The following is a 14,970-nucleotide window of genomic DNA, read 5'->3' as shown; positions in this document are numbered from 1 at the left end:
GCTTCTTCCACTCTCTCACTCGCCTCTCCCCTGGGAGGTGATAGCTGACATTTGGAGCAAGCCCTTGGCATATGTTGCTTGATTTTCCTCCGCTTTTTTCTCTTGAAGTTAGTTACCTTTAGGGCATGTCTTCTACACCCCAACCCCTCCTGTAAGCCTTCTCTTAGCGGACCTTACAGGAGGCGGCCTGCTCCTGCCTAGCAGTGCTGTAACGGGGCGGGTAGTCCTGGGGTTCAGCTAGAGGTCCATTTTGTCTTCATACTAACTAGATGCTCCCCATTGGCCTTTGTCAAGGAGTTATTTTGATCCTCGCTCCCACCTCCTTACTATTTAGTTTATTTTTATTGTCTTCCTCTTAATTTGTTCAGAACCTGGGCAGGGAAAGATGCGAGTCTGCGAGCCTCAGGGTACCTGATGGTAGAGAACAGTCCCCCTGGAACATCTAACAGCCACGAGCCCGTCTTGAATGAAAAAGGAAGCACGCACTGTTAGCTGTCCTTGACGTCTGACCCCAACTCATGGGACCCACGTACCATGGAATGAAATGCTGCCCAGTCCTGTGCCATCCTCGGGCTTGCTTATAGACTGGACTGTTGTGATCTATGCTCACTCACTGGTGTCGAATGGATTCTGACTCATAACAACCCTAGCAGACAGGGTACAACTGCCCCGTTAGCTTTCTACTCTTTGAATCTTTATGAGAGGAGACAGCCTCAGCTTTCCTCTGAGGATGGCCTGGACTTTGTGGTTAGAAGCTCAGGTGTAGCCTATTATGCCACCATGGCCTTGTCTTTGGTGCTTTTTAAAAAAAAGTTGATCACCAGGCCTTTCTTCCTAGTTTTTTTTTGAAGTCTGGAGGCAGCACACAAGCCTCCACTGAGGGAGGAATGGTGGCAGCCCACGAGGTGCATTGGCTCGGGGATTGAACCTGACTATCCCACATGGAAGGCAAGAATTCTTCCGCTGTGAAGAACTGAGATTGTTGCTTGTCTATCAGAAAGAAGAGCCTCTGGGGTCTTAAAGGCTTGTCTTAAAACAAGCAGCCATCAAAGTGAGGTGTCAGCTAAGTCCACGTGGAGGAAGCACATCAGCCTGTGTGATCCAAAGGTTGTGAATAATAAAATCCAAGATTGGAGGAGGGAACTGTATTATAGTCTGCTTTTTGAGCATCTGATTTGCATTGACTGTGGATGACAGTGAAAGCCCTAAATCTATTTGCAGGACCCCCCAGGCAGATTAAACCTCTGGTGGATCCTCTCTGAGCAAGGACTGGGGATGTGAATAGCCTTGCTATCAGTGCATTGGATGGTGGATGATTGCAGGTGCCATTAAATGAACATTTAACACCTTATCGTTTGTTTTCTCTTTTGGCTGATTTAAAATTTGCTCTAGTTTAGATTTATTTTCTAGTGAAGTTTTTCTGTTCTTTGTCTTGTATGTTTTTCTATGAAATCCAGGATAGGTAAAGCTATAGAGACTGTAACTGGATCAATAGTTCCTTAGGGATATGGCAGGGGTGGTTGGGGGAAAATAGGGAACGGATAATAAATTGTACCAGAATGAAAAAGAAAAAAAACAGACTTCCTACCACTGAACCATCCGTGACTCCCCAAACCAAACAGTCTTGAATGAAAGCAAAAGCAAGGCCTGACAGAGGTATAAGAAGAACTAGAAACACGTTTAATAGACACATAGATTCTGACACCTATCCAAGAAACAGGTGCATCACGCAGACACAAAATTATGAGCCTATAGAATTTGAACAATATAATCAATGAACACATTTGATCTTTTAAAACAATCTATGGTGAATTAGATTGGGGTGAACACACTTGATCCTATGTGTTCCTGCACTCGGGATGAGAAAGACACACTTTTCAAACTCTCAGGAAAAAAGTCCATCTACAAAGGCAGCAAACTTAAATAATTACTATCCCGTGGATCCGGTTCTCCAATTGTAAGACAATTAGATTGGAACTCAATGTTGAAAAGAGTGACGAAGAAGCTCAATACCTTTGGAAAATTAAAGAAGAAAAGACAACCCTTTTAACTAGCTCGTCGGCCGAGGAGGAAACCGTGGAAGAACTGACAGAATAGTTAGGGCTCAGCAGCGGGGGACCAGTGCTACCTCTCGTACTGTGTGGGACGTCGCCCAAGTGGTACTTGGGGAGAGATGCTGCCTTTTAAGTGCATTTGTAAAATGGAGAGGAAGATCAAATGAGTCGGCACGAAGCGCAGGAAGTTGGAAATAGAATAATATAATAAACCTGAAGAAAACAGAAGGAAGGAAAATAAGGCAAGAACAAGCGTGAAATAGCAAAAGTTAAAACAAAGAAAAAGGAGATGATTAACAAAACTCAACTCTATCCGTTTGAAAGAGAGTAATAAAATGTCCGGTGAAAGAACAAATACACATCAAGAGTGTGTTGCATTGAAGGAAGGCGCACGGTCACAGATAACGATGATCCCATACACGAATGCCACAAATAACTTTATTAATGATTCATTAGATGAGTCATTTTATAGAAAAACATAAATGACCCCAATTAACTCAGTAACGAGTAGGCTATCTAACCATTCATCATTACAGGACGGAATTGGTAGCCCAAAGTATCCCATCCTCCCTCTCCTCCCAAAATAGCAGGTCTGTACGTTTCACCGGTAAGCCTTAGCAAATTCTCTAAGAAGCAGATAATCCTTATATTCGTCAAACTATTTCACAGAATGCGCAGCAATTTTACGAGGCCAGAGTAACACCTTGATGTCAAAACCTGTCAAAAGAAGTCTAAGAACATTTAAAAGAGGCTACAGTTGCTCTTGAACATAGATGTGAAAGTCTAAATAAAGGATTAACACACTCCATTTAGTAGGATATTAAACATAATCCAGCCGAACCAAGCGGAGGTTTCCCCACAGAATGAGAAGACAGTTCCACAGAAATGTAACGCATCAGGGTTAACAGATTCAAAGCCACATGCTTGTCTGAGCAGATGCAGAAAAGCAGTAAAATCCAACACTTTCATAATGTGCTAAATGAATCAGGGGAACAGGCTAAATTTAGAGACTTATGGTGAATCCCTTTAGAAAGCACACTTCCATCCTATTTATATTTTGAATGAACCCAGGTTTTTGAATATTAGTTTTCCCCTTTTCAGTGATATGTCAGAGCCCAAATATATCCAGAAAGATTGTGCCTGCTTCTTTGGGGGAACACAAACCCCCCACAGACAAAACAAAGTCATCATGGTGACGGTGAAGGCCAAGACTTGCATCTCCCAAGAATATGTCAAGGAGCCCTGCTAGCGCAGTGAGCTATGAGTTGGGCTGCTAATCCCAAGGTCAGTATTTCGAACCCACCAGTCGCTCCGCAGGAGAAAGATGAGGGTTTCTACTCTGGTTAAGAGTTCCAGTACTTCCCCTTACAGAAGGGCCAAGGGGAGGAGACGAGCCAGTCAGGGTGCATGTAGCAACGATGAAACATACAACTCTCCTCTAATTCTTTAATGCTTCCCCCACCACCATGATCCCAATTCTGTCTTACATATCCAGCTAGACCAGAGGATGTACATGGGTACAGATAGGAACTGGAAACACAGGGAATCCAGGACAGATGAACCCCTCAGGATCAATAATGAGAGTAGCGATACCAGGAGGGTAAGGGGAAGGTGGGGGGAGAAAGGGGGAACTGATCACAAGGATCTACATATAATCCTCTCCCTGGGGAACAGACAACAGAAAAGTGGGTGAAGGGAGACATTGGACAGTGTAAGACATGACAAAATAATAGTAATTTATAAATTAACAAGGGTTCGTAAGGGAGGGATGTGGGAAGGGAAGGGAAAAATGAGGATCTGATAGCAAGGGCTCAAGTAGAAAGCAAATGTTTTGAGAATGATGATGGCAACAAATGTACAAATGTGCTTGACACAATGGATGGGTGTGTGGAGTGTGATAAGAGTTGTACGAGCCCCCAATAAAATGATTAAACAAAGAAAAGAGTTCCAGTCTTGGAAACCCACAAGGGCAGTTCTACCCCGTCTTACAGGGTCTCTGTCCATCGGGATCGACTCGATCCAGGGAGCCTGGTTTGGGTGGAAGACGAAGTCAGTGGCAGACAGACTTCCCAGGCAGTTTCTTTCAAGTGGTCCCCTCCCCAACAGGGTACCAACTTGTTGCTGGTTTGACCTCAGTCCTCGGTAACTCTGTATGGACAAGGCCGAACTGTCCAAAGGGTCCAAGCTGGGCATCTTTTGGAAGTAGAAAGCCAGGCTGGTCTTCCGAGATCCTCTGGGTTTGAACCACCAGCCTCTGGGCTCGTGGATGGAGGCCTAACCAGGTGGGCCACCTCGGGGCCCTAAGTGGGTTTCTATCGATTCCCTTCCTCCGTCCACTTGAGAGGTTGGCCGTAATGACCTGGAGAGGCATGAAGCCAGGTACATTGAATACCGTCTGGTGTGATCTCAGACACCTTCCTTGTTGGCCCCGTTTCTTAATGGCACCCTTCCCTCCCTTCTTCCCCCATGCAGGTCCAAAGTGAAGACCGTGCATGAGCGGATCCCCTTGGCTGGACTCAGCAAGCTGCCCAGTGTCCCTCAGATTGCAAAGGTAAAAACCGTCACCTCAGACAGCCTGGGCTGGCGCCTAGGTGGGGTTGCAGGTGACTTGTCTGTGGGTGGGCTATGCCCTTGAGGAGGGGCATGCTTATTTGCACTGTGCCCTTGATCTGCATGGATGGAGGGTGGGGGAAGGGCTGTTGGCAGCCGCCTCACTTTTCCTCTCAACGTCACTGCTGTTGAGTCGATTCTGACTCAGCACCCCTGGGGCAGACGGTAATGTCCTCTGTGGGTTCTGAGACCGAGCATGGTTGCTGGAGGAGACGCCTCTTTGTTCCCCCTTCATCCTCCTTACACCCTCCCTCACTTGTCCTCGATGCTGAGGCTGCTCTGGGGAGCAGCGTTGGAATTCATGGTCCCTGTCCCCAGTCCGTCACTGCTAGTGCAGGTGACAAGACAAATGGATAGAGAGGGCTGGAATGGGCCGAGGGGGATGACCAAGGGAGACTTTGGGCTGAGGGATGGCAGGCTGTTGGTCCAGAGCAGCATATCCTCCGGCGTGAGCAGCAGGCAGCTGGTGGTGAGTCCATGCTACTGGTGTGGGAGGATACCCAGGAACTTGGGAGCAAGTTAGGACAAAGAGTGGTTGGCTGAATGGTGAGGGCCCTGTGCTCTGGGTGCAGCAGTGCCAGGCAGGATCGGGTCATACCCCAGCAGTGGGAATTGGGGCAGGATAGGCTTAGGCCATTTTCCTGGGGTCACAGTGGAAAGAGGTGTGCAGCTTCATCTTGCCCCTTCCCTCTTGTTCTTGGGAAACTCCATTGAGCTTGGTCATCTTGCCTGGGCACATGCTCATGAAGGCCTGACCCCTTGTGTCTTGCCCTCCCTTGCTGCGTTCTCTCGGTGGGGAGACGAGCCAGATGTAGTCTGTGGACAGGGCTGTGGAAAACTCCCGCTGTTTCTCTCTTACCAGGCTTTCTGTGATGACGCGGTGGGGCTGAAATTCAACCCTGTCCTGTACCCCAAGGTGAGACCCTGCACCCCTCCACTTTACCCACTTTACCCAGAACTGCAGCTTCCCATGGATTGGCATACCTGTGGCTGCCCAGCGGTGGTGTGTATGTGTGTGTGTGTTTGTGTGTGTGTCTGCATCTTGGTGAGGTTTGTGGGGCTCTGTGTGGAAGTGGCAGAGATGTAGTGATGCTGTGGTCTCCCTACTTGGCCCCAGATGTACGTCTCTGAGGCTGGTGCTGGGCGGGTTGGGCGGGGGATGGGGGTGGAGAGGGGGGATGGTTCTGCCTGGGGCTCTAGGGCTGGTGCAGATCCATTCTGCAACCCTGGGCCTTAGAGGTAGGGGAGGTGGAAACTCATTCAGAAATAAAAGGCCAGACCACCACTCCCCACTGCCCATGTCACCGCCGCTCTGGCCCTGGTTAATAAACTGGCTGCTCTCTGTTACTGGTCTGCTAAGGATGTGGCGGATCTTGACCCCCGCCCTCATTCCGCTGTCAGGGTATGAGTGCAGAGAGGAGCAATAATAACAGAACAAACCCACAAGTTCACTCAAGAGCAATTGCAGCGGGGCAGGATTTAAATCACCCTGGGCAGTGAGCTGCTTGCAACGGGCCACAGAAGACCCGGTGCTGCGCTGTTTCTTCTCCAGCCAGTAGGTTCCATCTGAGCGAGAAGTCACGGTCCAGTGGCACGTCTGAGCTTCTGGCTGTGGCCCCAGGGGGCGGCACACCTGTGGCCGTGTATGGTAGGGAAGAGAGGTCAGTGACCTGGCCACAACATCCCTGGAACTAATGCCTGGACCGTTCTCAGTTTGCCACGGGAGTCATAGAATGCCCCACCTAAGGGTCCATGCTGCTGCTTGCCGCCCCGCACCACTGGGATGTTACTGTAATGAGGAGCATGACCCTTGATGGGATGGATTGACGCCGTGACCTTGGCAGCGGGCTCCGGGAGAGGTTCCAGACTAAGAGACTAGAAAGAAAAGCCTGGAGATCCGTGCCCAAGAGTCCACCCCTGAACACCCTCTGGCTCACAGTGGAATCTTGTCTGAGATTGTGTTGGAAGCTGAGCCCCCTACCTTGGAAGGCATTCAGAATACCCAGAAGCCTCTGCTCGGGTGGACGTGAGCAGACCAGTGGTCATGAAGCGGTGGCTGCCTTTTGTTCTGCCGCACTTGGGGTTTGCATGAGCTGCAGCTACTCGACAGCCACGCCCCCCCGCCCTTGATGAGCTAATAACAGAGTCTGCCCTGGAGGGAGCACTTGCCAGAGCCCTGCTGCTCTCTACGGCCTTCTTTTTAGCCATGTGAGCGTCTGTGAGCACTTACCGGAAAATGCTGCACTTCCCCTGAACACTTCCTATCCTGCAGATCGACTGAGCCTTTATAATTAAAGCTGAATTAGTGAGGTTTAATCAAACATGATCGCCCATCACAACAGCCTCACTTAACTGCACCTTTGGCCGGTTTTGTTGTCAAATCATATCTACCAAGAGGCCCAAAGGACGTTCATTTGCATCGCTCTCTGTGTAACTTGGGAGGCCCCTGGCCCGGGCAATAATGGGGGAGCAGCTGTATTTCATGTTCTTTATATTTAAAGGACTGCTTAGTCCAGCTGGGACATTAATCTGGTGGAGATCTGTGTGTGTTTTTTAAAAGTCACAGGGTTTAGAATGTGCCCTGGAAGGTCTCCATCGCCTGGTGCCGCTCCCTGGTGGGGCAGCTGCTTCTCCCCTTTGACTCATCCCAGGCAGGAGTAGAGGGCTCTCTCCCGGCTCTGAGCCCAGGCTGAGAAGTGTCCAACCCCTCCAGCAGCCACCAGCATGGGCTGCCTGTTCCAGCCAACAACTCAGCCCCAACTTACTGTTTGTTCCCCCAGCAGAGCATGCGGCCGAAGCGCACTCTCTCTTTAGTCTTCTTCAACGTAGAGAAATTGGACCAGAGAGAAACAGATTCAGACCATCAAGTGGCAAGCGGGAAATTTCCGTAGGCTCTGGTCCGCCAATTTGTAGGCCAGGCGATGGCAAGAGTACCAAATTGAGAGAGAGAGAGAGAGAGAGAGTTGGAAACCCACAGAGGCAGTTCTGCTCTGTCCTTTAGGGTCACTGAGTCAGAATCCACTAGATGGCAGTGCGCTTGGTTTGGGGAATTTAAATGCTGTCCATACCGGAAGGAACTCCCCTTTCAACTGAAGGACTGCATAGATTAGATTAGATTAGATTATGGAAGATGATTACATCACGGGACAGCAGCTAGTCTCGTGTCTGGTAAAACCACTGAGAACCACAGCTTGGCCAAGTTGACACACACAGTCCACCGTGACAGAAGGAATCCCAGCAGCTTCCCAAACCTTCCCTTTTCCAACGAGCTGGTTCAGCTCTGCTTTTCCTGGAGAGTTTTATAGGAGGGTAAGTCCGAAGGTATTGCTACCTGCGTTCCGATTCATACATGCCTGGGTGTATTCCAAACAAAATGGATTTAAACCCATCTCTGTGAACAGGGGAGGGCGGCAGATGCGTTCTCTTAGAGCACATGCGTTAGCCTTGCAAGGGTGCCTTCAGGAGAAAAGGGCGCTGTCTAAGCAGCAGCTTCCCGGGGAAATCAAGGCAGAGAGATCAGCCCAGAAGGTGGTGACAACTGCCTTTGGGACCAAAAGGGTGATCCCGACAAGTTTTTCTGATGGGCACATGACAATCGCAGGGGCCTATGATGAGCAAATGTTATGAACTTGAAGACGGCATCCAGGAGATATAGGCCAGGCAAACTGCACAGAGAGACTGGTTTCCATCCAGACCGGGCACCTGCTCGTTTTGTAAGGGTCACGAGGGTTGCCCTCTAAGAATTTCATTGGGAAACCTTACCATATTTATCCTACAGGCCTGACCTTGCCCCTTCAGACTTCTTTACCCACCCCCACCGCCAAACTTCAAGAACATTCAAAAACAACAACGTTCCTCGGGGAGGCGCAAAGGCTGTTTTGCGGTGGTGTCAATCACAGAGCGCAGTCTTTGGGGCAGGGTTGGAAGATGGCCCCACCAGGAGCAGGGTGTGGAGCCCCACGGAGGAGCAGCAGGTTCACGTGTTTATCTTTTGGTTTAACAATGGCGTCTATGGCTTTGCGGTAGTCCTTGTTGACTTCGTGTTGTAGATGATGATGATGACGACGATGTTGTCGTCTGTGCTAGGCACCTTACCTGCGAGCTTCCAAGGATTCTTCCCTCCTGCACATCTCCATAGGATGGAGGGCGTCTGAGGCTCAGAGAAGTTCAGTGCACAGTCCAAGCAGTGAATTCCTGGCTAGAGCTTAGTGTTACTGACCCACCGGGGCGACTCTTAGAAGCGAGGTAGAAAATGACACAGAGCGAGGGGTCAGAGTTTGTCTTCGTATATTAGACTAGGATAGGTGCCTCCCTCGAGTGGTCTCCTCAGAGACCTCTCCTTTCACCGATGAGGGGCAGCCATGTCCTCAGGGTTGGTATCACCGTGTGCAGGCAGCCCCCCACCCCCACCCCATGGGCCTCCTCCTGTTCCAGACCATGCAGAATCCTTCAGAAATGCAAGCTCACGGCCATGGAGTGGTTTTGAACTACTGACTTTGCGGCTCAAAGTCCCATTTGTAACCTATTGTGCCACCAGAGCTCCCTGCAGAATCCTCTGTAATTTTAAAAAATCAATTTTAATCACAGAATAATATGTGACAGAGTTGTACATTACGCAAGAGTAATATTTCTTAGATTATGTGAACACTTACCACAGACTTGCTTTCGAAAACCTTTCTATAGTGAGTCACAGTATTATTAGGTACAATATTATATGTACCTGAGTGGAAGCCTCTTTTAACTTTCTCATTCTTTCTTTCTTTTTATTTTTTTAACTTAAAAAAAATCATTTTATTAGGGGCTCATACAACTCTTATCACAATCCATACATACATCAATTGTGTCAAGCACATTTCTACATTCATTGCCCTCATCATTCTCATAACATTTGCTCTCCACTTAAGCCCCTGGCATCAGCTCCTCATTTTTTCCCCTCCCTCCCTGCTGCCCCTTCCCTCATGAACCCTTGATAATTTATAAATTATTATTTTGTCATATCTTGCCCTGCCCGACGTCTCCCTTCACCCATTTTTCTGTTGTCCATCCCCCAGGGAGGAGGTCACATGTAGATCCTTGTAATCGGTTCCCCCTTTCCAACCCACTCTCCCTCCACCCTCCCAGTATCGCCACTCACACCACTGGTCCTGAAGGGATCATCCGTCCTGGATTCCCTGTGTTTCCAGTTCCTATCTGTACCAGTGTACATCCTCTGGTCTAGCCAGACTTGCAAGATAGAATTCGGATCATGATAGTGGTTGCGGAGAGGAAGCATTTAGGGACTAGAGGAAAGTTGTATTTTTCATCGTTGCTACATCGCACCCTGACTGGCTCATTTCCTCCCCAAGACCCTTCTGTAAGGGGATGTCCAGTGACCTACAAATGGGCTTTGGGTCTCCACTCCGCACTCCCCCGCTCATTCACTATGATAAGACTTTTTGTTCTGATGATGCCTGACACCTGATCCCTTTGACACCTCGTAATCGCATAGGCTGGTGTGCTTCTTCCATGTGGGCTTTGTTGCTTCTGAGCTAGATGGCCGCTTGTTTACCTTCTCATTTTTTAAAATGATTACTTCTTTCTCAAAAGAATTATTGATATCAATACTCAAAACTCAAACTCACTGCACCAAGTTGATTCCAAGTCATCGTAATGGGCTAGACCCGCCCCTGTGGGTTGCTAAGACGGACAATCTTTATGGGAGCAGAAAGACTCCTCTTTCTCCTGAGGAGCGACTGGGGGTTCCAAACTGCTGACGTTGCACTTAGCAGCCCCCTCAGGGCTCCTTGTTACTGATAGAGGGTCACAAATAGTATCACAATATTGTAGCTAACACAGCAGAGTACTGGACAGAATCAGAGGCTGGAAAACAGCAGCATCAGAGGAAACAAAAGCACATGCTTGTCGCGCATGCAGATGACACCCGTGATCCGGAGTGGCATTGTCACGGAGCATAGCGACCGCTCCCACCAGACAGTCTTAGAAGGCTGCAAAAGGAAATGAGATTAGAATGTTCACCCCGTAGGTATATTGAAACAGATTAGTTGAGCTTACCCAAAATGTTTTTGTTGTTATAAAGAACTCCAGGAGTATTTGAATACGAGAGAATATGTTTCTGCTGGAACGCTGTGCGCACATTGTATAGACTGTCGTTTTTCGCGTCACTCCCTCTGACAGTGTCCCTGGTACTCCCTCCCCATTCCCCCGTGACTACAGGGACTTGTTCAGAATGCCTGCTGATTAGAGGTGGGACTAGAACGAGAGTCACCCTCACCGACACATTGACACGTCTTCCCTTTCCACACCGCAAAGGAGGCCTCAGTGGGAGTCAGCTCCCTGAGTTCTACTGGATTCCCTGTGCCCCCATCTCTGCATGGAGATGGAATGGGTGACTTAGGGGAGGGGGCACTGCTGGAGGATGCCCTGGCGCTCGTGGCTAACAAAGGCCTTTGGCGTAGCGTCTTCTCCATCGTTGTATTTCTCCACCTTCCTCTACACGTTGGTGAACGTCTCCTATCAGAGGCACAGTCTCCCCGCAAGCAGTCTTTCCTCCCTCCCACGTGTCTCCTCGCCTGCCTTGCGAGGAACAAGCAATCTCCTCCGTGCCTCCCCTTGGTTTTCCAGGCTTCCCACATGATTGTGTCCTATGATGAACATGACGTCAACAACACGTTCAAGTTTGGGGTCATTTATCAACAAGCCAAACAGGTAAGCACCGAGCATCCAGACCCATCCCTCGACCCCACGGCTTCTCGTGGATGACCATCCTCCCCCCTCCCCCCAACCCCGGGAACAACGCACGAGTCCCTTCATACTTGCTGGACATGTCAGTCTAAATGGGGTGGTAGAATGCGCTCACAAAAGGGTTCTTGAAGAGGGCTTGTAAGCTTGTGCCCGATGTGTTTTGCTTCTGCTTGGCTAGCTCATCTCCTCACGGGCGGCTGGCTGGCTTTGGACACAGTGTGCAGAGGGATCCGTGGCCAGAGGAAGACCTTGGTTGGGGGCATAGAAAGCAGTGAGCGGGAGAGAGACCCTCGGTGCGATGGATGGTACAGTAGCCACAGGGACGCACTCAGAGGTGACTGGGAAGGCGGCCTAGGGCTGGACAAGGCTTCTTTCTGCTGCACAGATGGGCGCCGTGCATCGGCGTGGACTTGGTGGATTCAAGGCGACAGAAGCCAACCACCACCAGCTCAGCTCTTAATGCTCCGTGGCACATTGGCCACAAGGGGAATCAGAGTCGGTAGACGGGATGGATCCGCGCAAGCTGCTCATCTGCAGCATTCTCCCAGCCGGGAGTTCACTTTTTCTCCCCACTCGTGAAGCCGTGATGCGCCATCTCCTTCCAACTTTGCGCTCCGTGGGCCACGCCGATCATTTGGGATCAGCCGTGGTGGGAGGATTTTCACCCTGGTAATTGGCAAACATCAGGGCTTCTATTTCCCTCCTTGGGAGAGCCGGTTGTTAAAAATTGACCAGCGTATTTGAATGCTGCTTTGGAGTTAGTTGGTCCAAATAATGTCTCTCTGAGTACGCTCTGTGGGACGCTGGTCTGGTGAGGTCCATTGTGAATGAACAACTGGTTGTGGGGAAACGTTAAAGCCTTTTTTTTTTTAATTGGGGTGACACATATATACATAAAACATTTCTCATTGTAACCAATCTCTCGGTGACAATCATTATAAGCTCCAGGCAACCATTAGCACACTCTGTTTCCAGTGTTTCCCTCGCGTTTGGTAACCACTAAGTCCCCCTGCAGTCATACCCCGATTTCTCCCTCCCTCTGCCCCTGCTCCCCAGGGGTAAGCTTTGGCCTCTGTTTCACACAGGCGAGACCATTTGTAATATTTGTTCTTTGGTGTTGGGCTTAGGTCCCTCACCAGGGTTTTCCGGGTTCCTCCAGGTGGGGGCACGTGTCGGAGCTTCATTTCTCTCCACGGCTGAAGAGTATTCCGGCGTATGTGTACACCGTGTGGTGCTTATCTGGTCTTCCGTTGGCGAACGCGTGGTTGCTTCCTATCTTTTGGCTCTTGGTGACGCATGCTCCTCTGAGCATGAGTGTACACGGACCTGTTGGGGTTCCCGCCCTCAGGTCTTTGGGATATATTGCTAGCAGTGGAATTGTTGGGTCCCATGGCAATTTTCTGTTTCTTTCTGAGGAAACACTAGACCGTGTGGAGACATTTGGTGGGCTCTAAGAATGCCCCATACACACGATGACTGTGAGTCAAATGGGCTTGAAGGCCGTGGGCTGGGGTTTCAGTAAGAACCCCCCAAGGAAGAGAATGCTGGAGCTCTTTTGAACTCAGTGTACCCCACCCTTAATTGACCACCAGACTTGCCCAATGTCCCTGCCTCAATCCTATCGTGAACATCGCGAGACCAACGGTGTTACCACACCTAGGATCTATGGAAGAAGGTCCTAGAACCATGCCACCTTTGTATCAGTGCGGGCACTCACGAACGCATGAAACTGTGGGCCCTCCTGTGGCCGGTTGAGGCCGTCTACTCAGGTAAAGAGTGACAGTCCAGGAAGCCCCCAGGGGCGGTTGGACGCTGCCCCATAGGGTCACTACGAGTTGGCATCACGCGATGACAGTGAGTTTGGGTTTGACCGTTTGTGGCCTGTGGAGATGATCACTTCATATACGCTGGCTGACTTAATTGGTGTTCTTTATTCTTTGCACGAGGCCATCTCTCTTGGCTTGATGATGGCGAATTTCCTTGTCTGACGACATCAGAGCACAAGCACTGTGTGTTCACTTACAATCACTCTAATTAGGTGAAGGGCCTAAAGAGCTGAAAGCACCTCACAGATGGGTCTCATGATTTAAGAGAGATTACTCAGGTAGTCCCTGTAATTACCTTCACATATCGCAGTTTTATCTTCGAAGCTCTGTTTACTAAACGCCCTCCATTCTTTGCTTGAGAGGTTTACCCAAACCAACCTCCTGGAAGCCGTCAATTGGACTAAGCATGGCCCTGTGGAATGGGGTAAACTTGCCCTGTAAGGCTTCCAGAGCTGTACTCTTTACAGAAGCAGACTGCACCATCTTTGTCCCTCGGAATGGCTGGTCGGCTTGAACTGCTGACCTTTCTGTTCGCAGCCAGAGTGCCTACCCGCTGTGCCACCAGACCTCCCATGGCTCCTTATCAAGTGTTTACAGTCCAGTGTTCCGGCAAAGCTATCATGATGGAACACTAGCCATCGGCCTCTGAGAGGGAGTCTTGCGTGTTGTTAATGTCCTTGGTGCTGCTTGGGAGGAAAAGCCCAGAAGACAGAAGCCTTTTTTAAAAAGATGAACAAGGCAGGTCATTGTTTTGTACACTTACAGCCAGGGGAATGTTTAAGATGAACATATGCTGCGTAAAAGTCCTCTTGCCAGTTCTGGGGTATAAATACACCTCACGGACTTCTCCTGTCTGTCAGGCACCGTGCCAGGTGCCAAGGGAGAGGCGGAGATGACCAAGGCCTCTCCCTGAGGGTGTGGTCAAGCTCAGGGGCAGTATAACAATGAGAATGGCACTGCTGACGGAGTGTAACTCCTGCAAGAGACATGCCCATGCGCGTGCACTTGAAGTGGCTTCCTCAGGGGAACATGGAGGAGCGTGCCTGGGAGTAGGTGTTGCAGGAGAACAGCCTGTCCTTTGGCCTCCCGACCTGGGCAAACCAGACACCTAGCTATAGAGTTGTGACATCCTTCCTGGCATGCTGTAGACCAGGAGTCAGCAAATGTTTCCTGCCAGCGGCCAGATAGCAAGTGTACGAGACCCTGGAGGCCCTATGGGGTCTATCACAGCCTCCCAAGCCAACCCGTGGGGTATGACAGAGCCTCCAGATACCACGTGAGTGAATGGATGTGCCTGGGCGCCAATAAAACGTTAGTTACCAAAACAGGCAGGGCGCCAGACTTGGCCCAGAGGCTGCAGTTTGCTGCCCTGCGTTGTAGAGCACTGCTTCCCAGACTTCAGACACAGATTACAGACAGGATTGTTTCAGGTCACTTTCTCTACCACGTGCCACTGATAATGATTTTTATCACACCTGTCTCCCATGTACCCTGTTAACTGTTGTCACCTGTAGTCTAGCTGGCCCTTGATTCATGGACACCCCTGGCAAAAAACAACAACTGCTGCTTTGTCCAATCCTGTGCCGTTCCCATGATTGGCTGTCATTCGGACCCTCGTGAGTTAGTTGATTGTGCCAACCTGTGCAAAAGCTCGGAACCTGCTGTCTCCTTTTGATATCAACCAAGGAGTAGGGAGGTTATTGAGGAGCCCTGGTGGCGAAGTGGGTTATGAATTGGGC

General features: G+C 49.8%; 1 protein-coding gene across 1 annotated transcript in view; it reads left to right on the top strand.

The window, feature by feature from the left end:
- Positions 1-14,970, top strand: part of RAP1GAP2 (RAP1 GTPase activating protein 2) — a 267,961-nt gene that overhangs the window by 192,730 nt on the left and 60,261 nt on the right. The window contains exons 9-11 of the mRNA XM_045299948.1: positions 4,527-4,605; positions 5,527-5,580; positions 11,286-11,369. Of these exons, the coding sequence (XP_045155883.1) occupies positions 4,527-4,605; positions 5,527-5,580; positions 11,286-11,369 (217 nt within the window). The remainder of the gene's footprint in view (positions 1-4,526; positions 4,606-5,526; positions 5,581-11,285; positions 11,370-14,970) is intronic.

This window comes from Echinops telfairi, unplaced genomic scaffold (assembly GCF_000313985.2).
Source record: "Echinops telfairi isolate 266 unplaced genomic scaffold, ASM31398v2 ScPeMD7_7458;HRSCAF=8496, whole genome shotgun sequence".
NCBI lineage: Eukaryota > Metazoa > Chordata > Mammalia > Afrosoricida > Tenrecidae > Echinops > Echinops telfairi.
This window is presented reverse-complemented; position numbering and strand designations above follow the sequence as displayed.